General features: G+C 35.5%; 1 protein-coding gene across 2 annotated transcripts in view; it reads right to left on the bottom strand.

The window, feature by feature from the left end:
• Positions 1-24,499, bottom strand: part of SESTD1 (SEC14 and spectrin domain containing 1) — a 69,842-nt gene that overhangs the window by 12,512 nt on the left and 32,831 nt on the right. For both annotated transcript variants that reach the window (XM_036254769.1, XM_036254770.1), the window contains 8 exons: positions 23,665-23,778; positions 22,446-22,540; positions 20,819-20,874; positions 18,573-18,784; positions 10,100-10,222; positions 2,960-3,154; positions 2,347-2,461; positions 751-910 (listed from right to left, as the gene is read on the bottom strand). In XM_036254769.1, coding sequence (XP_036110662.1) covers positions 751-910; positions 2,347-2,461; positions 2,960-3,154; positions 10,100-10,222; positions 18,573-18,784; positions 20,819-20,874; positions 22,446-22,540; positions 23,665-23,778 — 1,070 coding nt within the window. The remainder of the gene's footprint in view (positions 1-750; positions 911-2,346; positions 2,462-2,959; positions 3,155-10,099; positions 10,223-18,572; positions 18,785-20,818; positions 20,875-22,445; positions 22,541-23,664; positions 23,779-24,499) is intronic.

Raw genomic sequence — 24,499 nt, 5'->3', positions numbered from 1 at the left:
CCCAGACAAGAAAAAGTTAAAGGAGTTCATCACTACCAAACCGTTATTATATGAACTGTTGAAGGGTCTTTTTGAAGAAAAAGATATAATATACAAACAACCAAAATGGCAATGAATACATTATCTATCGACAATGGAATCTACATACAAAATGAACAGGCAGAACAGAAACATTCTCATAGATAACAAAGAACATTTTGTTGGTTGCCAGATGGGAGGCGGGTTGAGGGAATAGGTAAAAAAGGTGAAGGGATTAAGAAGAATAAATTGGTTGCTAGACTGACAAACCTCAGAGAAGGGGTTGGAGGGTGGGAAGAAATAAACCAAAGAACTTATATGCGTAACCAATGGACACAGACAACAGTGTGGGAAAAGTGAGGAGGGGGACGAGAGTGGGGAGGAGGGGGTCAATGGGGGGAAAATGAGGAACATCTGTAATACATTCAACAATAAAGATAAAAAATAAAATAAAAAATAAATAAAAGACAAGAGTCAGAGGCTACCCTGGGGATAACTAAAATTTTTACTACTGAGTAAAAAAGGAAAAGGTACCCATTCTTTAACTAAACAAATTGCCATTATTTGTTAGTACAATTATACACAATAATTATTATAGTCACCAAAAACTTACTATATGTCTACTATATAAACAGGTAAAAACTTTTACTTTGAATAAAAAATATAAACTATATTACTTTCATTTTAATTAATATTGCACTGTCTTAGCAAAAATTAACAGTCAAACTTTGCCTTTGTTTCCTAAGCTGCATGTCTTCCATCACTCCTTGTATGTGGTCCACATTTTCTTTGTTTTCAATGGTTACATCCTTTCCATAGGCCCAGGATGCCTGATTGGAGATCTGATCCAGAAGACCTTGACCTTTTTCGCGCAAACCTTGCAATCCTACATCTAAAACAAAAGTTACAAGATTTAACCTCTTAAACAACAGAGCTGCTTTCCCTCCCTCAAGTAAACCCTCTCAGCAGATACTGTACTTAATTCCAAGTATAACAGCCTTTACATTATACTGTCTTGGGATAGAGTCCTCTGAACATTTTGGGCAATAAATCCCCTTTAAATGTAGCTCAAACTGGACCTCCCCCCAACAGTGTCAAAGTCTCCTTTAAGAGATTTCCAAGTCATAAATTTCCATAGATATTACTTTTTAAAACTGAAAGCAGGAAGTGTGAGAATTTCTAATTTGACGAGGTTTCTTTTTTTTTTCCTTTCTGCTTTTACGTAGTACAATTTTTAGAAGAACAAGGCAAATATTTTGTTCAAAAAACGGTATGAGTTGTAAGACTTCCAATCACTCAAGCAATGTTAAAGGATGCTGAACATTTTGAGTATAGGCACTATCCACTTTATATCCAACAAGAAGCAACACTCAGGATATGTTTGCAATACTCCAAATTAGAGAAGTATAAAGGAATTTCTTTTCTTTTTTAAAGAAAACATGTAGCTTGAGAAAATTTCTGACATTTTCAAATAAATTTCATTTGGCATATTAAATACTAAATGTGTATCATGCATATCATCTGCTAAAATAACAAAGGCTTCAAGCAAGTAAAATGCCAATATTAACAGGATTTTTCAAACCCATTCCTTCAAGTCCTTTTCATTAACTAACTAACTAATTGGGTCCAATCATGAGTTACCATTTTATATTAAATCTCTGTCTTAGGTTTCCGTCTCTTCTCATATTCACCTTTGCCCTCCTGTCCCACTCAATCCACCCCTACTTCCCGTTTTTACATTCACTGTCGACCTCTCCAGTCAGGACCTAGGGAAAGTCACTGTGTTTACTCTCTCTGAGTTTTAAAAGGCCTTGATGCCAAGTGAGAGAACTAGCTTAATGAAAGTGGACCATCCTCCCCTTGGAGAGTATGGAATCTTGGCAATGTTTTCAGTTGGGAGAAACAAATGATGCACAGAACCAAACCAAGTATTTTTTCACAAGGTTAGGATATAGCAACAACAGAAATCATTGCATAAAACACAGTTGGGGGCATACAGGGTTTACCACAGAACACTTCACAGCTAATTACAGCTTGTGCATGCACTACAATAACTGTCCAGAGCATATGCAAGACACAGCACCTGTAGATATAGCTGGGTAATAAGAAAGGCTAAGGGTCCAATGGAGGAAGAGTGACTGACCAACGGTAAAAAATAAACATTTTAGTATAAATTACGCCCTTCAAGGGAAAATAAAGAAAACCTTTTTTATAATAATTTTTCCTGTAAATAATTATTAGTTCAGAATACATTGACTTATCTAACTATGGTAATGATATTTTTTGAAAAGAACCCTTATGTTTCAGCATTTTTTAAAATCTGCTTACCAACACTTTTCAGCTTCTCTTCAAGCAGTTTTAAAGTTTGCTGAATCGATGCTCCATCAGCTGGTGCTACATCTACGCACAACATCCCTAATAAGCCATCCAACTGCTGAGACAACTAAAGCAGAGGGACACCAAAGAGATAACCCTGATGTAATCGGCATCTAAAGTGTGTAATGATTAATGAGGTTTATATCTAATGAGGTTATCACAATTATACTTGAAAAAGACTATGCTGTTAAAAGACAAGAACGAATAATTAGAATACATGTTATCTGAAAGACAGAACACACAGATGCATGCACCAGGAAGACAAAGAAATATATCCAGGTCAGCAGAATGTACAAAAGTATTGAAATTTCCATTTCATTCTGTTATAAAGCATAAACATCAAGAAACAATCAAAATAAAATATATCTACTAGTTGGAACACTCTATGTAGACAAAAAAAGGTTTAGTTGCATGCAGACTGACTTATAAAAAAGATTTTATTTCATTTCCCCCACTAGTACGTTATTTTATTGTTCCAGAAAAATAATTAGGAGACATGCAAACCTGTAAAAATTTGTGCAGATAATTTGAAGAGAAGAAAAAGCAACCAGAGTAGGATACTTACATCTTGGGCAACCCCATGGAACTCAAGAGCTGCTTGTAAGAGGTTTTGCCTAAATTCCAGCTGACTGGCCTGTCGATAACAAACATCACTGAGCTGTTGCTGCAGGGACTTCAGCTCCACAAGATCTTCCTCGTCCCCCGCATTTAGGAGTGCTGCAATCTGCTGATTGAGCTCCACGTACACTGCAAACCATTCCTGTGATAGAAACATTGTAAAGGATAAAACTCATTTCTGGAGAACTACATTGCATAATTTCTCCAGATACACTAAGTAACAGACAAAAGAATTTTCTTAGGCAAAATTATTTAAATCAAGATGAAAAGTCCCCAACCCCCAAATAATTCCACTGCAATTCCTGGAACTCACTCCTGCCAAGGGCAAAAATCTCCCAGAGCCTCATTGTGGTCTCAAATGTTCCCTTCTCTTTCTTGCTTTATGTGATACCTGTCCACCTTCAGAAAAAAGCAGTTAGCCCTGCAGCCCTCCTAACTAATAGCTGTTTTTGTTTTCACAGCTGACATACCACAAGCCTTGAGATGGAGGGATGGCTGCCTTGTTACTATTTGCAGACAATTTCATCTTCTCCTTCTCTCAAAACCACATCTTCCTTGGAGTGCATGCTGTCAAAATACGTCTTTCCAACCTTTCCTGTTGCAAGCCCTCATCCAGGGAGTTCAGCAAAGGTCACTGCCTTCCTCTCAGATCAGCCTTCTTACTGCTTCCGTCACACAGACATCTATCTACCCAACGCTGAGCCAACCCTCAGTTCCTTGACTCCCTCCCTTGTTTCCAACTGCCCTGTCCTCATCTGACCTCAGCTACCCACTCCAATGGACATAAAATCCTGTCATTACATCACAGCTCCCAAAATCTCAATTTCCAAACTCTCATTCTCTGACCAACAGCTACTGTTGGATGTGTACTGAACATCCTTTAGTATGCTGACACCCGCAACCCCATAGGGTCTACCCATCCATTCACCTGAGCATGTTTCACTGTCCAGCACTCAGGAGCCTTGTGTCCTCACTTCTACCTCTGAACAGAGGCTCTCCTCCTCCCTTCCAGCAGGGTCACCTGTGCAGCCAGAGACCTGCATTCTTTGCCTACTGTATCTACACAAGAGGACCTGAACATGGCTAAATAAAAACTATGGATAGGTATCTTTTGAAAGTTATTACTAAATGGGTCTTTGGCAATCCTATTACATTTCTCTAGTCAATTCATTTCCCCATTCTCAGGATTGTTTTTTCTTTTACTCCTTAAATCTCCAACTTCCTTTTCACCTCTTTACTCTCAACCAAAAATCTAACTTCTGAACCAATTAGATGAGAACTCTCTCATCTCACCGACAAATCCCTGCTTTTGTAGCCTTATGTTTCACCCTCTCCACTGTAATAGCAAATGAGCTGTTCCTGCTTCAAAGGCAACCACTTCACTGTGTGTTATATGCTATCCTGTTGCCTATACAAGGCTTTGCTCCTGGAATTATCTTCTCTTTCCCCTCAAGTCTTCTTTTTTAATTATTATCATTTCCATTAGCTTACAAATAATATATCTTACATTATAAAACAAAATATATACTTAGGATATGTGCATTTTACTATATATAAATTAAACCTCCATTAAAAAAACAACACACACACACACACACCCTTAAAGGAGGTCTCTATATTCATTCTATCATTTCCTATTCTCTTTTTAATCTACTCTGATCAGGATCTGTGCTTCCCACTCTTGTCAAATTCTCAGTCTATCTTATTGGCCTTCTCGGCCACATCAGACAAAAATGAGCAATTTCTCCTCCTTGAAATGCCTTTTTCTCTTGTTTCCTGAGACACACAACTCCTTCTTCTCTTGCCCTTGAAATTTAGGAGTGAGCCGGGGTTCAGGTTTCTAAAGGCCTTTTGCTTCTAAGTCAATACTCAGTGGGCTTGGATGATTTCATCTAGTCCCATGCTTTCTTTTTTTTTTTATCCTCACCGGAGGACATTTTTCCATTTTTTGTTCGGGAGGGAGAGAGCGGAAGAGAGTGAGAGAGAAACATCGATGTGAAAGGGACACATCGAGTGGCTGCCACCCTCACGACCAACCAGGGCCGGGGACAAACTGCAACCGAGGTACATGCCCTTAGCAGGCACCGAACCCGGGTCTCTCTGGACCGCAGGCTGACGCTCTAACCGCTGAGCCAAACCGGCCAGGGCTAGTCCCATGCTTTCAAATAACCTCTATAGGCTTATAACTCCCAAATTAATATCCTCAACACTGACCCACTCCTGAACTCTAGATACTGATACCCAACTGTCTACTAACCATCTTCATTCAGGTGACTTTTAGATATCTAAAATTTAACATGTCCCCAAAGATACTGATTTCCAGCCTCCCAACCCCTTCTCTCCCAGTCTTCCCCATCTTGATACTAGTTGCTGAGGCCAAACATCTAATTCTTCTTCCAGGAGCAAGTCTTGCTGGCTTAGCCCGTGAATCTCACAGCTGCGCGTTACTTACACTGCCTCCACGCTATTAGCCTCCTGTCTTCCTGTTGCACTGCGTGTCCCTATTCTCCATCCAAGAGCCAGTGGTCTTTTAAGAAGCATAAATCAATTCTCGGCTAATAAATTTATTTTTAGGTTTATTTATGAATTGTGCTTTTAGGAAGAATCTAAAACTTAATACTTGAGAAAGTTTTTAAATACAAAGTAGTCTGGTAAAAGCTTCTCCAAATTCTAATCCTATTAACCCATCAATATACTAGAAATCTGTCATTATAGTTTCATAAGACCTGAACAATTCCAATACGTGCTTTAAAGTGTTGACCTTTATTTACAAAGAGGAAAGAAAGCTTTTAATAAAATATCAGAATATCTTCAACTTCATAAGCTCATCCTGCATTAACCTATTCTGAAGTTGAAAATGCAGTGCCATCTATTGGTTTAAATGGTGCAATTCTCTTTTGTAAACTCAGAATGAAAAATTCCAAATCTATTCAAAAGTAGAAACTAGTTGGCCCTTCAACAACACAGGTTTGAATTGCATGGGTCCACTTATACATGGATATTTTTTTCAATAAATATCATAAACATATTTTTTTCTTCCTTATGATTTTCTTAATACCATTTTCTTTTCTCTAGCTTACTTTATTGTAATACAGTACATAATACATATACAAAATATGTTAATCAACTGTTAATGTTATTAGTAAGGTGTCCAGTCAACAGTAGGCTATTAGTAAATTTTGGGGGAGTCAAAGTTATATGTGCATTTTCACCAGTGAAGCAGGGAAGGGGTGCCCACACCCCTAATCCCCTCATTGTTCAAGGGTGAACTCTATAATGAAATCCCATGTACAATCCAGCTTCAATAATTATCAACTCATGGCCAATCCTGTTTCATTTGTCCCATCCAATCTGTCCCCACCTCCCAATTTTGAAACAAATTCCAGGTATTACATAATTTAAAGAAATGAAATCCATAATAAGGCATTAATGTTTCTTTTCTTTGGGCATCATGTCTATGATGCAGATGTCAATGTATGTGCATATGTCCTCAAGTGTTATGGGGAAGAAGAATGAAAAAAAAGCTCCATCTTCAAGCAAGCCCATGAAATTGAGTAGGCTGCTTTACCAGGGAGGCACAAAGGGAGAGCAGAGATGGGGTGGGGAAAGGGAGAGAGGAGCTCATCTGAATATCAAGAGATTGGTGTTTTAACCTTAGTCTAGACACCCACTGATCAAAAAATGTAATCTCCCAGTTTCTTCATGTATAAAATAAGGTGACTGGTATTAGCATAATCCATACAATCCTTTTCAACTCAAAAGTTCTGAAATGTAGTATCGATTTACATTGTAAGTAAACTGAAGCATTTAAGAACAAGGATAGGACCATCCATAAATAATTTGTTTCCTTACATTGATTTTAAAACCTTATAAATATAAGAAAAATACAAAAACAAACATCTAAAACAGGAATCTCTATGTATATAACATTTGTAATTTCATCCATACTATATGCAATATATAATGTACTTTTCAATATATATTTTTGTGGACTTTATAATATGTATGTAACCCAATTGTGTGAACTTCTTTATAATACAATCCAATTTCTAACTACATTTATTCCTCTTGGAATCTTTTAAAATTATAGAATATAAATAAATCCTGTCTTTAGGCTCCTCATGTGTTACGTGTCCTTATTTAAAGGACTTCTGGATACTTTCATAACTTCATCCTCAAAAAAAAGTCTAGAATGTTCTACAGCAAATACTATTTTCAAGAACTAAAAGGAGGACAAACTACAGAATATAGTTACCCAATACTAACTTGTTCCAGAACTATCCATAAGGTTCAAATAAATCACAATCTACAACAGCATTATTTAAAAAGTACGAAGATAATTAAAATAATATAATCTCAGGAAAAGAGGTTATAAGTTAAATGTAAATTATTCAATATTATTTTAAACATAAAAGAAAAACCACTATGTTGGAACCTGTGAAATGCAGAAAATATATAGATTTTCAATTATAGAATTTCATTTCAAGTCTCTTACAAGTATTAGGAAAAGTGCCAAAAAATGTATTTATCTTTAGTGAATATACAGTAAATACTTTAGTAAGTATATACCAAACATATAGTAAATATTTAGTAAATACTATCCAATTCTTGTGATACTTCTTGCTTATATATTGTTCCCTTAGCCAGATTACAATTCCTGTAGGATATAGGGTGTATTTTATCTGCCCATATAGGTGATCATTAAAACTGATTTGGGAAATATTATAAAGAAAATAATACAAGGAAACTAAACAGAATGCTATATATTTAAAAGGAAAATAATTGTCAGATATTGTTAAAATATGTCTCTAATAAAAAGCAAATAATTCTTTTTTTTAAATTTTTTTCTTTGATTTGAGAGAGAGAGGAAGGGAGAGGTAGAGAGACAGAGAAACATTAATGAGAGAGAACATCAACTGGCCGCCTTCTGCATGCCCCCCACTGGGGATCGGGCCCACAACCTGGGCATATGCCCTGACTGGGAGTCGAACTGGTGACCTCTTGATGCATGGGTCGACGCTCATCCACTGAGCCACACCAGCTAGGCAAGAGCAAATAATTCTTTTTTTTTTTTTTTATCCTCACCGGAGGACATTTTTCCATTTTTTACTCAGATAGAGTGGGAAGGAGAGAGAGGAAAAGAGAGAAACATAGACATGAAAGGGACACATCGAGTGGCCGCCACCCACACGAACCAACCAGGGCCGGGGACAAACTGCAGCCAAGGTACATGCCCTTAGCAGGAACCAAACCCGGGTCTCTCTGGACCGCAGGCTGACGCTCTAACCGCTGAGCCAAACCGGCCAGGGCAAGAGCAAATAATTCTTGATCAACAATTAAAATTTATTTATAAGAAAAGCATAGTCAATATTTATTCTTTAATCTCATTTAGTTAAATATATATTTACTAATACTATCCAATTTCTTAGTTACCACTTCAATTAGGGAAGCTGAAGGGGAAGAAAAATAATTACATAAATAGAATGTTCATGGGGAGGGATGAAATAAACCAAAGAACTTATATGCATGTATGCATAAACAATGGACATAGACAACAACACTTGGGGGAGAAAGGGGAGACAGAATAGGGAGGTGGGTGTCTAGGGGAAAAAGGAAAAACATCTGTAACAATAATAAATTAAAAAAACAAACAAACATTGAATCGAAAAAAAAACATATATATAATGTTCAGATGATCCTTAAATCTCATCTGGGCCCAAAGTTTAACACTATTGATACATTTTTGTATACTGTTCCCCATTGTTGTGCATTTAGATCCTGAAGGTCAAGATGCCTATTATAATTTACCCTTGAACACATTTTCTTTCCCAATTAATATATAAATCCAATCAGAGTGTGTTCTGATCACTTGGAATTGCATTTGAAGGTGGAATGACTTCTTTTATTACCTATTTATGGGAAAATGTTCTATTCCTCAGATTATGTGTAAGGCTGAATACTATAAATGTGTGCATGTGTATGTATGCTCAAATTAATCAATTTTTAAAGACAGGTAATCTAAGGAGACAGAACTGAATGGATTTGAGTTTTATTTTTCCAATTTTCTAGTTAATCTATTTTAAGTTACTATAAAAATATGACTTGGGGGAGTAAAGGAGGTGAGCTAATTGATCCACAAACCAGATGATCATTTTCTCAATAATGAAGAGTCAACTATAACACAGCATGAGCTTAACATATACCAGTCTCCTCCATATAACAAGATGTTACATTTTAAACCCTCTTGAACAATTATTACCTACAATCTGCCTATAGATTAATTTACTTCCCAATTTCATAACTGATTTCATATCCCCTTCACAGTAACAAATGTAAACCCTTAAATGTACAAAGAATGAACACATATCCCACACCTTCTGCACTCACTCTCCATCAATTATGTTTAATGCAACAATTCTGGAATTATTCTCAGGCATCTAATTGTACTGCACACACCCAAAAACACAGGGGCAGGTTTCCCTCTGAAGACTGAAGAATCACGGTTTCTGTCATAGGGACTACAGATGAAAGTCCCATTTTTGTACTATCGCTCTTCCTTCTGTCGCTATAGTTTTAAAAATATCACATGTATTGTGTTTCTATAAAAATATGTCATTAGCCCTGGCCGGTTTGGCTCAGCGGTTAGAGCGTCGGCCTGCGGTCCTGAGAGACCCGGGTTCGGTTCCCGCTAAGGGCACGTACCTCGGTTGCAGTTTGTCCCCGGCCCTGGTTGGTCGTGCGGGTGGCAGCCACTCGATGTGTCCCTTCACGTCGATGTTTCTCACTCTCTCTCCCTCCCATTCTATCTGTACAAAAAATGGAAAAATATCCTCGGGTGAGGATAAAAAAAAAAAAAAAAAAAAAAAGTCATTAAACTGTATTGGAGATAAAACCAAGGCCAAACTTTATCTAATGAGTATGTACCAAGTGGTCAAAATGTACTTTATGGCCTCTATACAGTAAACCTACTGTATGTTTATGCCCCTATACCAAAGTTTATAGCAACTTATCACTTAGCATCACACATGCTACTAATTATGCACGTTAAGAACTGCATTGTAGCTTGCAGAGGGAAAAAGCCTCTCACACTGTGCTGGCTCTCGATCTCTTCGTGCTTCTGCTGCAGGGCCTGGGAAGCCCGAATGGAATCTCCAATCCCCCACTGGGCTCTTAGTTGTTCTGATCCAGGTCCTTCAAGCCAGTTCACAACCTATAAATGGAAGTTGAGATGAAGTTTTAAAATAATCTAAGGCTATTCCAACTTTCGTTCTAATTGGTTTTTCCTTCCCAAAGTTCCTTGAGTATTTTTCATTTAAATTCTTTAAATTATATTACCTAGGCAATAAATATTTTACCATCTGCCAGGGTAAAAGAAATCTATAATGCTCCCACAAAAATTGGATTAAAAATTAACTTATGATAAGAAAATCAGAGAACTACAGGATTTAGAGTTGGAAGGGAAATCAGAAATGATATTTGCCAAATTTCTTATCTATCACTTAAGAAAACTGAGTTTCAGAGAGATTAAGTGACCTGCCTAAGGTAACATAATCCATTACTAAAAAACTAGAACTGAAAGCCATGCGTCGGCCCTGTCTAATATTCTTCCCAAAGCACTGATAAAACTGAATAAATTAACTAATATAAAGTTGAAATACTATTTTTCTTATTTTGAAAAGAAAGTAAAAGTAACTATATAGAATTATACTACTGCAATACCCTCTAGGGATCCTCTTAGGATCAACAAAACATTCAGACCCACAGATCATTTTAAGTTCCAATGACAATCTCTTCAGAAGGATGCAGGGTGGAGACCAGTTTGCCAGAACAGCAGCATTTGGCATTCTCTTCTGCTGAGCCCCTGAAGCAGCCCTGCAGTTCCGGTGTAAGGACATGAGATGCATGTGGGACAGATACAAAATAAAAACTTCCTGCCCCACAGGGGTCATGCCTGTTATCGAAGTCAATGAACTCAGAAAGCCCAAAGTTAAGCTTTCCATCAAGTATTAATAGTTTTCCCAATCCAGATCCAGAATACATTTTTTTTAAATTATTGATTTGCGAGAGGAAGGGAAAGAGGGAGGGAGGGAGGGAGGTGGAGAGAGGAGGGGAGAGAGACAGACATTGACTTGTTGTTCCACTGATTCATGCATTCATTGGTTGATTCTTGTATGTGCCCTGACAGGGGATCAACCCCCAGCCTTGGCATATCAGGACACGCTCTAATCAACTGAGCTACCTGGCTTGGGCCATCCAAAATATTTTTTACTGTAAGTAATGTTGTCTAGTAACATCCTAGACTTTCCAAGTTTTTATCAGGTTTTCAGGAGACCAGAGCTAGATAGTTAAGCAAAGACCAAATTTTCATGCAGAAGAAGAAAGGGTTTTGTTAACTCTACCCACAAACATATATACTCTAAATCCACGTAGACTCAGTGAAGTAATTTGAATAGAAAAAAAATAGTATCATCAAGATTTACCTGCTACTACATTAGAATAAGGAATTCAACAACAATGTATGGTTGTGCCCTACATCTAAACTTATGATAGCTCCCAAGAAGTGAATGTGGGTGTGTCTGAAGCACACTATTATAGACACAAAGGATAGATAGGCTTACTGTAGAATTTTATAACAGAGTATCACAGACCCAGAGTGCATTTCTATTACTACCAGGTTAAAATACATTCATTTTAATATCTAACAGCTCATGTAAGTTTTTATAATTATATAGAAGTGCCACAATTTAGGAAAAAATCATGTGTATTTCCTTCCATTAATTTTTTACATGCATACTGTTTTCATATGTTGCTCCAGATTTCGGTGCCGCAGCCAATTCTCATAGAGTATAAGTAATTTCTATCCTGTGTTTTTCACTTAACATTAAACTACACTATAATGATTTTCCATGTGGCTAGTTATAATTTTTGATGCCTGCAAACCTTTTTTAAGAAAGCTGGCCTCCTTGCTTGCCTGCCTGCCTTCCTCCCTCCCTTTTTTCCTTCTGTACAAGCAAGCAAGCAATCAACCCATCCACCCTTATGAAGAGTGAAGTAAGTAATATACTACCTCAAATAACTACCATATCTGATTTTAAGACGCCAAGTCTCTATTGCTGAGCCCATGGAACGTTTCCAATATTCACCAATTCTAAGTAATTCTATAATGAACATTACATACATATTTTTATATTTAGATTTTATAAATACAGCATATTTTCTAATTCTGTACTGTGCTCATTTATTACTGTGTGATATAACTATGGATATAGAAACAGATATAAAATGACTTTTAATTACTTTCAACAATTAATATAACTAATTATTTTACTAGAAATGTCTAAATTCTAAAAATAAGGGTAGAATGAAAGCACTTCAAAAATAGTTAACTAATTAATAATGTATTATACATTATTTTTTAAAATTGAAGACACTGTTCAAACATTTAAACTTTGCTTTCAGAATATGCTAGAAACAAAAGCAGGATGCCATACATAAATCATGGTAAGTGGAAAAAAACAACTCACTGACCTGGAACTTTCAAAGAGCAATGGCATCTTGGCCAAAAAAAACCCAGTTACATAGCCAAGTGCATATACAGTTTTAATATAGGCTAAAAGTAATTTCCCTTAGGATGCAACATCAGTAAATGTATAACTATTTCTAATAAAAATGATGCAAATTGAGGTTGATGCCCCAGTAAACAAATTTATTTAAATGCATTTTATGATAATGCTTTACCAAACTAGGCTATGCAACTTAATTTTAATCAAGACATCTTGCTCAATCAATCTGAATATTAACTTACTGCAAAAGCTTTCCATGCCCAATCCATATCAGCGTGACCTCTCTCAAATGGTTACATTTACATGCAAAGTATAACCTTGGAGATGTATTATTAAAATCTACCATGACAAATATCTATCTGCAGAGGCCAAAAATGCACATGACTATCCACCATTCTTTCATGACCAGGCAAATTTATAAAGAATGCAAGAGAGTTATCTGGAAGTAAGTGAGGTCACATCAGGCAGAAGGGCATGTCAAGCAAATGTCAACATCTGACCAGGACAAAGAATATGAGGAACTGGGCACACAGCCTCAAGCTGTATACTTATGCAATGCAGAGTGTATCCTATTTTGCCTCTGTGGTTCCTTTCTACAAAAAAAGAAAAAGCACATGGATGATTCTAGAAATAACACTTGCAATGCTGGCAGTAATTACTGCCGCAATGAATAATGAGAATCACAATGGCATATTTCAGTGAAGTGGCATCGTCTCCTACCCAGACATATGTGAAATCTAATTTTTAAATGTAGCAGCAGCAGCAGCATGGAGAACCTCAGCATACCACATGAAGACTGAGGCTACCAATTTGAACTGTGGGAAATAAGTACCTGATAACTATAATGGTTATTATTTATCACATACTTTATTTATTAGAGCTATTGATTTAGCTTTCATTATGTTTCCAGGGATAAGTCAGCAAAAAATTTTTTTTTTAAATTCAATTTTCACTAATTTAACATAAGCAGAGATAGTCAACGTTAGGATTATCTTCATATAAACAAAACATTTTTTTTCATTCTCTTCAGATTTGCAAGACTGAAGACATTACCGTTTATGATCCGTGTGTGCTGACATGATCAATGTATGTTACTATATAACTACATTTAATTAATCATTTTGGCAAGGGAAATAGATCTTTCCCTAAAATGTGACCTATGAAAAACAGAGTGTAGGACCATTAGAGGATGAATATTCATGTTCTAACCAACTTACATGTAATGTTCACATAAAGAAAACTGAATTGTAATGAAGTTTGTCTTTAACAATAATCTCGTTACCATCATCACCCTTCTCTAGTTTCTTTCTTTATCCACTTGAGCTGGTCCATCATTTCTAATATGCATTTGGCAGTACATTAACTCCTTTGCCTCTCTGTCTTTTTATCCTACCCACTGATCTGCCACATAGCAAAGCACAAACGCTGGATGAATCCCATCTCCGGGCTGCACCTCACCAGCCAGCCACACATTGGTAGGGTCATGCAACAGGCAGGAAAGGTTCCATCATACATTCAATATCAACACTACCTGAAAATACAACCACATTTCTGGGGTCATTTCACTCTTACAATCACCACAAAAAAAAAAATCCTGCATCATCGCCATTGCATTTAGACCTCCACTCCTCTTCTCCACCTTCCCAACCTACACCACCAAGCAGGTCAACCTCCGTACCTTACTTTACACAAAAAAGAGAACACGTCACACAGACTCCATCTTCCTGAGGCCTGTCTTGTACAGGAAAGTGCCTCTGGATTCCTCCTTCCCCGTCCTTCCTCCTGTTACAATGGGGAGTTCTCCTCCTTCCATTCTGCAGCCTAATCCCTTCAACTGCTGTGGAGTCTATTCGCTTCCACCTTGTCAGGAACTTGACAGTATTAATTATTCTTTCTCTTTTGTATATTCAAACCCCTCCCTCCAAGTAGATACACCCCACTAGGCTTTAAACATCTTACAGTTTTTCTTATTTAAAAAACAAACAAAAAAAGACCCCCACTACACTTGACCCCTGTTGTGAGATGAACTGTGCCCACACGTCAAATCTGTGTTGAAGTTCTAACCTTCAGTACTTCAGAATATAACTATATTTATTTAAAGATGGGATCTTTAAAGAGGCAATTAAATTAAAATGAGGTTATTAGGGTGGGGCCTAAACTCTGATAACCAGTGTCCTTAAAAGGAGAGGCAATTTGGACACAGGTAGAGGAGAATGATATGAAGATACAGGAAGAAGATGAGCATGGACAAGCCAAGGAAAGAGACCTAGAACAGATTCTTCACTCACTGTTCTGAGAAAGAATCAACCCTGCCAACACCTGGATCCTGGACTTGCAGCCTCGAGAACTGTGAGAAATATTTGTCGTGTAATTCCCTGGTCTGTAGTGCTTCACCGCCGCAGCCCTGGGAACACAATACAACCCCTCTCCCGCCACCTCCAGGCACCGGACTACTGCGCAGCTCTCCTTCCAAGACAAAGCTCTGTCACCTGTACTCAGTCCTTCACCACACCTGCCCATGCCTGAATTCATGCCAATGTACTCCTGGCCCTGCCACTCTTGCCCTGGGTTCACCAATGACCTCAGTCTTGTACATTTTCAAAGACATGTTAAGTCTTAGTCTTCTTCAGTCATTCAGCAGCATTTGACAGGGTCCCCAACTCCTTTCCTGAAATGCTTTCTTCTCTTGGTTTCCTCAGCACAGAACTCTTTGCACTCTTCTTCATCTCTAGCCAATCTTCCACTGCCTTCTCACTACATGACAGAGTTTCTCAAAGCTCAAGTAACAGGTCTACTTCTCACCTACTCTCAGCTCTTCCCTTGGTCAATTCTCATCCATAGCAATGCCTTTGATTACCATTCATATACAAATAACAAACAAATGTGTCACCAGCCCAGACTTCTCTGATTTCTGGACCTGTTCAGGACTACCCTTCCACATCTTTGCTTAGATGTCTCAAAGTCACCTCAAATTCAATATATCTAAACCAAACTCATGATTCTCTACACCCTTTTCCACCACACTTAAACCTGAACACAGTCCAGTGTTCCATAATTGGACACCACCACCATCCATCAAGTCTTGCAAGCCATAAAAATGATGCATCTCTGATATGTTCTTTCTCAGCCTTACTCCCGCCACTCTCCTTGGAACTTGGCACAGTGGCAATTTTACAACTGTTTGTATCATTATGTAATTGTGCACCGTAAAGGTGGGAACTTTGTCTATTTTCCTCACCATTATATTCCACCAGCACAATGTTTCACTAATATACATATTCATATCTGAGTGAGCAAATAATAGATATTAATAGAAAACAATATGCCAAACACTAAACATTTTATTAAAATTACCTTCTTTCATCCTTGTGACAGCCCCATTAAGGGTGTATTGTTATTATTACTGTTATGCTCAGTTTACTAAGGAGGAGCTATGGCACTGAGAGGTTACAGTTCGTTCCCAACTTGAAAGTGGTAGAAGAGGGTGAACCCAGATATCCTGGGTGACTTGTATACCACTGTTATTCCATCATTATGGTTTTCAAATATACCTCCTTATCTGCAGTTTTAGTTACCCACAGTCAACAGCAGTCCCATAATTTAGATGAAAAATTCCAGCAATAAATAATTCATAAATTTAAATTGCATGCTGTTCTGAGTAGTGTGATAAGATCTTGCGCTGTCCTACCCAGGATGTGAACTATTCCTTTATCCAACGTATCTACACTATACATGCTACCTGCCCATTAATCATTTGGCCTTCTCAGTTATCAGACTGACTGGCACGTATCGCAGTGCTTATGTCCAAGTAACGCTTATTTTACCTGAGAGTGGCCACAAAGTGCAAGAGTAGTGATGCTGGCTATTCAGATAGGCCAAAAAGAAGCCATAAAGCGTTTCCTCCTTTAAATGAAAATGTATGTAAATATATGAAAAACACAGTATATACAGGTTTAGGTACAAGTCATGATTTCAGGCATCCACTGGGGGTCTTGGAACGTATCCTACACAGACAAGGGGGGACTACTATACTCTCAAACTACTTGTCTAAGCTCATCTGGATTTTTTTTCTTTTTATTGATTTTAGAGAGAAAGGAATGGAGAGAGAGAAAGAGATAGAAACATCGATGAGAGAGAACATCGACTGGCCGCCTCCTGCATGCCCCCCCACTGGGGATTGGGCCCACAACCTGGACATGTGCCCTGACCAAGAATCGAACTGGTGGCCTCTTGGTGCATGGGCTGACGCTCAACCACTGAGCCACACACTGGCCAGCCAAAGCTTATCTGGATTTAATACAAGCTATCTTTAACATACAAATATATCACACAGAAAAAGTTACATATAATTAACTTATGCTCATCAATCTTTAGTTTGGTTATCATGAAATAAAACCTAAATCCTTCTGCCTGGAATATCTTCCATGGTCCAGCTCCTTCCTTCATTTCAAGGCTTTGTCCCCATGACATCCTGATGACCTGGTTGGAATCAACTATAGGCCAATTGTGGCCTACTACTGTTTTTGTAAATAAAATTTTATTGGAGCACAGCCACATACATTCCACATTCATTTACATAATGTCTGTGCATTACAATGACACATTAAATAGCCATACTGCAAGAAAAACTGATCCACAGAGCCTAAACATTCACTATTTGGCCTTTTACAGAAAAAGTATGCCAAGAACTGAGGGAAACTTCTGGACTAGTCTAGTTCAATGGAAATAAATATAAAAGCTACCATTAATCAAGAGCTGGGCTCTTTCAACAAACCTTTCAAAAGTTGTCTTGTTATCCTGGTTTTAGTAATGAAAAAAGGAAGGGAGGAAAAGAAAGAGAGGAAGTGAAAAAAGAAAAAAAGGAAGTTAGATGGAAGTTTAGGTGGCTAAATAATGTAACCATCACCACACGGCAAAGAAGTGCAATAACTGGGATTCAGAACATGCTCCCTGAAATGATGCTCTACCACTGAAGGACGAAAATTTCCCATGGTGCCTTACTGCTTCCTTTTTCTTCGGCAGAGCTTGGGATTTCATGCTGCTATTACTTATTCATGCTGTTTTTCATCCTCACAAAATGCCAATTCTTATAAACCGAAAAGAGGTGCTTGGTGAAATCATACACATTCTTGGAGGACAAAGTCAAGTGCTACCTGCTCCAATAAATTTCCCTAGATTACCTACAACCAGAGGAATAATCTCCCCTATAAATGCCCACAGCACTTCAGTCATGCCTTTGTGACACTTAATTCTCTTCTCTGAAGTTTAATGATAGCAAAAGCCAAGTCTACCTTTCTATCCTGTACGAAACCTAGCACAATGTCTTCTACATCATAAGCACTAATACATAATTATCTAACAAGTGGATACATCTAATAAAAAAATTTCTAATTTGGATTTTTAAGTAAAATATTTAAAGATTTATCTATTAATAATTCAACATTAAAATTCAGAATTTAGTCTAAATAACAGAAATGTCTTCCTTAGCACTGAATTTAAGTATAAAAAAAACTAAAAATTTATATATATTAAATACATTTAAAGCTTTCTAACAGCTTCATAAAATAATAAAATTTAATATTATAATTACTTATAATACATTTTATCATTTGGCTAGGATAGAAAAACTCAATGCCCAAATTAACAAAAAAGTAACAAAACACAAATTATTAGAAATAAAAAAATATCAATTAATAAAGTGTTATTTATTGTAGGAATACAAAGACAACAGATATTTCCAACAACTAGTTACTTTTGAAGTTTATTCTGATAGCATGTGCTGAATGCTCAATATCATCACTGTAGAAAAAATATAACCTTAACACTAATATCATTTGTAAAAATATACATAATAAAAATAGTTTACAGTTTGATTTGATATGCCTGAGGTTCTTTATATAGAATAAGGCCTGGCACAAAATCTGTCAAAGAGTAGAAATTATTTTTTAAAAACTCAACATTTATAATTAAAAAGAGTTAAGTATATTCAAAACCTACCTGCATCACCTTCTGCTGAATCTCTTCTAACTGTGTGCGCTTACTACGTTGCCTACAAACTTCCTGGTAACGGGTATATTGCTCACGCAGTGAATCTAATAATTTCATAACCTGTGGCTGTGCAAGTAGTTCATCATCCATAGGAGACCATGATACCCCTCCATCTGAGCCATTAAATCGACGCTGCTGTAATTCGGATAACAATTCATGCCCTTTATGGATAAAAGATACTTATAATTAACATGATGAAGAAATACAATACAATTCTTCTCAATCTTCTCAATTCTAGCCCCTTATTTTTGGAGCCTGTCTACCTTTATGTCTACCTACCTACCTACCAGGTCTTAAGCACTGAAATTTTATTTATTTGTTTGTTTGTTTGTTTGCTTGCTTGTTTATTGGTATTTATTTATTGGTATGTATGTATGTATTTATTTATTTATTGGTATGTGCCCCTATGGAAACTGAACCTGGGACTCTTTGGTCCACAGGTCATCGCTCCAACCGCTGAGCCAAACCTGCCAGGGCTGAAATGTAATTTTAAAGTGTGTATATGTACATATAACAGAGTGGTTATACAAAAGTAGGTTTACAATCGTTTGTATGGAAAATAATACAATAACAAGTAATAATACAAGAATCAACCGTTTCGCCCTGGCCAGTTTGGCTCAGCAGTTGAGCGTCGGCCTGCGGACCAGAGACTCCCGGGTTCGGTTCCTGCTAGGGGCACGTACCACAAAAAAAAAGAATCAAGTGTTTCATGGACTCACAACGTGAACGTACTTTTGCCCTACCATGTATTTTTACTGACAGTCTACCTTCTAAATACTCAGAGATTATAAATATTTCTTTGTTCTCTAAAAAAATAAAGATGTATCATACTGAAAAAACTTAGGACAACTGAATAAATACAACAAAGATATTCAGAAATTATTTCTTTATTGTTCATTACATTTTTATAATTAGAAGAACAACTATTTTAAAGACTTAAGCAAAGTCTAGTCTATTTATATGTGTGTGTGTGTGTGTTTTTTTCCCAGCCCAAATATCTCTAGTAGTGGTTGGTTTCACAGATTCTAGCAGAACACATTGGAATTCTTTTAAATAATAATACCTTAATTTTATTTCTAATGTATTTTCTAATAATAGCTCATAATTCTAATTCTGTGTACCAAGCACTGTTCTAATAAATGCTTTATATGTTAACTCATGTATCCTTTACCATAATCCAGTGAAGTGTAGGTACTGTTATCATCCAAACTTTAAGATGGGGAACTGAGACATGAAAAAGTTAAGTAACTTATGTAGGTTATACAACTTATAATATTGGAGTTGAGACTTGAGCAGTTTGGTTTCAAAGTATGGCCATTATGTGGAGCTGCTTCTCTAACAGAAATGGTATATTCAAGAGGAACATCAAGAGGAACAATAGTCAAAGTAGAAAAGATAAATGTATTCTGATCTTAATGGCTGTTTTGAATTTACATATGTACTACATAGCATGCAGCACTGAACACACTATGTGCAAGGCCACTGCAAGGTGCTGAGTGTTTTACCTAGACGACTGTAAAACAATACAGCCAATGGCTTTGGAGTTAGACCTGTTTATAGTGCTATGGTGATCAAGCTTAATGGTTGAGCAAGTTTTTTTTTATATCTCTAAGCCTTGGCTTCCTTCCTTAAGTACAAAATACAGAAAATAATCCTAATTATCTCAAGTGGTTGTAAAGAGAATGAAATACAAAGATACAAATGTTAGAACATAATAAGTATTCAATAATTCTCATAGCAACCCCATAAAATAGAAACTTTTATCTCCATTTCACAGATAAGAAAATAAATCCAAGTATTTCAAGAAACAGATGATTGAATAATTTATCATTAATATTTTTAGTATTGTAGAGTATATTAACAATTCAGTTAAATCAAAAACCAGTTTGAAAAATTACCCCTTGAGTTTCTACCACATAATGCAGAGTAATTGATCACTTAAATTGTCAATAGGTTCTCTAACTTGAAGCAAAATGATGTATAACAGAACCAACTTTACCAGAGGCTAATTGATATAAACAAGAGTTAAGTTCCTATAGCACCTCATAACATTATAATAAAATATGACTGAACAAAATATATGATTCAAGGACCAGCTGTACATGCTCAACCAATGTTTATTTCATGAACCAATTGATATAGGACCAGTTTATTGGGTTATGATTATTACTGATTAACATGTTTTTTCATCTTACCTGTCTGAAGAACTGTTTCAGGATCAACAGATGGAAGGAAGTTTAAATCCACAGATCTGGCAAGCACCAAAAGAATAATTTTTAAAAGTTACATTTCTATCTATATAACTTAAGAAAATCCTTTAGACATACATATTAAAACAGGTACACATAAGTATGAAAATCTGTGGCATACTGTTCTATCATAATTTCTCTTAAGCATTAGGAAACACATTAGAAGTGATTAAACACTCATAACCAAAGAAATATCTATGTGATAAATTATAAAATATACTACTTAGAAAAATACATATCCAAAACACTAAACAAGATATTATTAGGTGGAAAAAAGGGGTGACACTGATATGTAAACACAAGAAGTTCTAAAGAAGCAAGTCATCAGTTTTTGTTTTTTTACTATAATGCTTTCTCAGCATTAAACCCTATGACCATAAACTTATTTTCTATAGGCACCCTCTTAGCATGTCTTTCCTGAGGAAGAAGACTTCAAGAAACATCAAACTTACTCTGCTAGATTACTCAAAAAGCAAAAAGTTTGGCTAATTTTTATCAAATAACTTGTGTGAGATTTTCAATTCCTAAACCATAGCACATACACTCACACATTCACATATTTAAATATATGTGAACTTTTTACATATATTTTTATAATGCATCTATAGGATAATGTTCCTAAATACTTGTTTTAACTTGAACGAGATTTACATTCAAACCATTTGTTTTCACATTTTACTTTGTTTTTATCAAGGTTTGGTGTTCTACACTGACCTTTCTCATACCCCTCTTATCATCTCAGTGGATTGGTATGTGACTATATTTGGATCAAGATGAATTTTATCAAGGTTCCACTGTATTTGTAAGACCAAATTCAAAAGAGATAGACAAGAATAAGTATTGATTCTTTCAAATTTCCTAATGAAAAATTACTGTTCTGATGACCACTTTGTTATTGAAAAACCAGAAAGAGATAATTCGCATCACGAAGTGCTTTTTCCCTGGGAGAGGGACTTGGCCTACCAACAGAAAAAATGAAAACTGTTAAGGTTATAAAGTTCAATGGAAACCTGTTAAAATGATTTATCTAGGTAGTTACATTTAGATAATACAATTGAACGATTACTTCATCTAGTGTCATAAAACACTAAATTCCCCAAGTTGAACTCATGAATATCACATATTTTACAAGGTCACAGGAGTTCTATAAGCCAGGCATTTAAGTGCTAATGTATTTAAATAAGGTTATATTAATTTTGTTTCAAGCTGTAACCTTTTCCATATTCTTAACAAGCAAAGGAGAACTCTCAAAAGGTAGAAAACGGTTTCATTTTGAAAACAGGTCCTTGGCAATGAAGATTTATTTTACACCATGTCAGAAAAGAGTAAAGATATTACTATTCATCAAATAAAGTCTTTTGTAAAGAAACTTTGATTCAAATCAGTAAACTTTACATGTAAAGCAAATTCTTAAAAATTAAAAAATAAATTTAATTCAACCTTTGTATGTTAATTTTTATTGAATGAAGACTTGCTTACCTTAATTCTTTTAGTTTGCATTAACAATGAGATATCTTTGATCAGATTAATCGTAGGTTTGCAAGAGTATAACTGCATGACTCCAGCCACCTACCTTTCTTTCTCTTGATTTCCTTTATCACTTCCATTGTTAATCAAAGCAAGTTCATCTAATAATGATGTAGATTCCTTTGTAAACTTCTCAAAAACCTACAATATGAAGTTTTATTAAAATATTAAAAATAATTTTAAAAGTTAATCTATACAAAAGGATTTTCAGTAAAGAGCATCAGAATTAGCCAGGCAGGACCCCTTTCCATCTCTGGATGTCACTTAGTACAATTCACCATCAGAGTACAACAGTGTATAGGAGAGAAGACTCAACCACTTCCTAAAATAATAGTTTCAATTGATAAGAAAGTCTTAAAATTTAAATACATTATAAAATTATTTTTATTCCTCAGTCAGTAAGTTTATCTTTATTCCTATGTTTCCTTGAGAAACATCTGCACCAATAACAGTTTTCACTACAAGAACAATTTAGAAAAGTTTTAACTCTCTACTTCCAGTTACAGAACATTTCTTTGTGTTATCTTTCACCAATCCATACTGGTTGCATGTAATGGTCGAAGAATTTTACATACAAGCACATAGCATAAAAATAAATTAGTTATAATTTTAACATGAGTTCTTAAAATATTGCTAAAAAGGGATTTAGGCAAGTCTGGTTAAAATAAAGTGGACATTCATTTGTCTGATAACATTGTTTAAATATAGTAGAAATAGAATTGGTTTTCCATTCTGAAATACCCAAAAGTTCATTATTCGCCCATAAAATTAGCATATAATCTAAATGGAGTTAATATGAAATTTGTTCTCAGTCCCCAGCAATTTTGTTAAATAATGCTGTATTATACAGAGTAGCAGATTTCTTAAGTCTGACAAGATACATTTTCAGATATGTAAACTACAACCTGACAAACTGCTCTCCAATTCAAATTGATGTTTAAATATTTCCTCTGAGACTGATATATCAACTAGATTACCTCCTAGAAAATTATGCTACTCTGTTTTTCTACTTGGAAGATTTATAACTTTGACTAGTAATAATGCTACTAATGACAAGAGTAATAGCTAACACTTGTGAATTTGACTCCAGAGTATTTGCCTTCAAGCTTTATACTATCACGTGGTATACACTATATTTCGTCATTTTTGTAAAGGAAAACAATCTATGTTTTAGTTAATTACATTTTAGTTGATTAAAATAATAAAGTTATCAAAATTTATCTTATTTACATGTAATAACATTTATCTCATTGTAATATACCAACCAGCCTCTTATTTAACCAGTCCATGTGATCATAGGTGAGACTTCCACCAAAATCTTCTGTTAACTGACATGGTTCTATATAACGAGTCAATTTATTGGCAGACACTAAAATAACCTATAAAGGTAAAAAGAAAAGAAACACTAAATAAGCCATCTTTTATGTCTATAAACGTAATGGGGAGGTAAAATTAGGTTAAATTATGCAATATTGTTTCCAACATGATGATATATCACCTATTTAATTAATACAACATTTAAAATCAATTCAAAAAATTGTGGATATTGTTATGAAATACGCTTTCATTAACTTTATAATACCACATTCTAAAAAAATAAGAGACACTAACCAGAGCAGCTCAGTTGAAATATTTTCAAATTTTCATCAATAACAATTTCTTAGTAATAAAAATTGACTTTTAATACAATGTTTTCAGCGAAGAATTTTCATATAGCCTTAGAACTAGCTTACATACACTAAAATGATAAGCACAAATGATCTGGCAATCAAAAAATTATACTTTATTGTACTCTTGCATTACACCACCCTGTAATAAAGATTTAACAAGTCTATCATTTTATTGTAATTTGTCAAAAGTATCTAAGAAAGAAAAATCAAATTTGATGAATACAAAAAAAATTATATAAAGTTTCTCTAGCATTTCTTTGATTATATATTAACAAAACATGTCCTGTAACAGTGGAGTGCAATGTAGTAATATTTAATTTGAACATCAAAACTAAAACATGGGGAGAAGGTTAGAGAATTCACAAACTTGAAACTTAAATGTTAAAATAAACCTTTTAACGCTAAACTTTAAAAGACTTCAAATACAAAT

The sequence above is a fragment of the Molossus molossus genome, unplaced genomic scaffold (assembly GCF_014108415.1).
Source record: "Molossus molossus isolate mMolMol1 unplaced genomic scaffold, mMolMol1.p scaffold_m16_p_11, whole genome shotgun sequence".
Taxonomy (NCBI): domain Eukaryota; kingdom Metazoa; phylum Chordata; class Mammalia; order Chiroptera; family Molossidae; genus Molossus; species Molossus molossus.
Note: the sequence above shows the minus strand (reverse complement) of the source record. Positions and strands in the feature narration are given on the sequence as shown.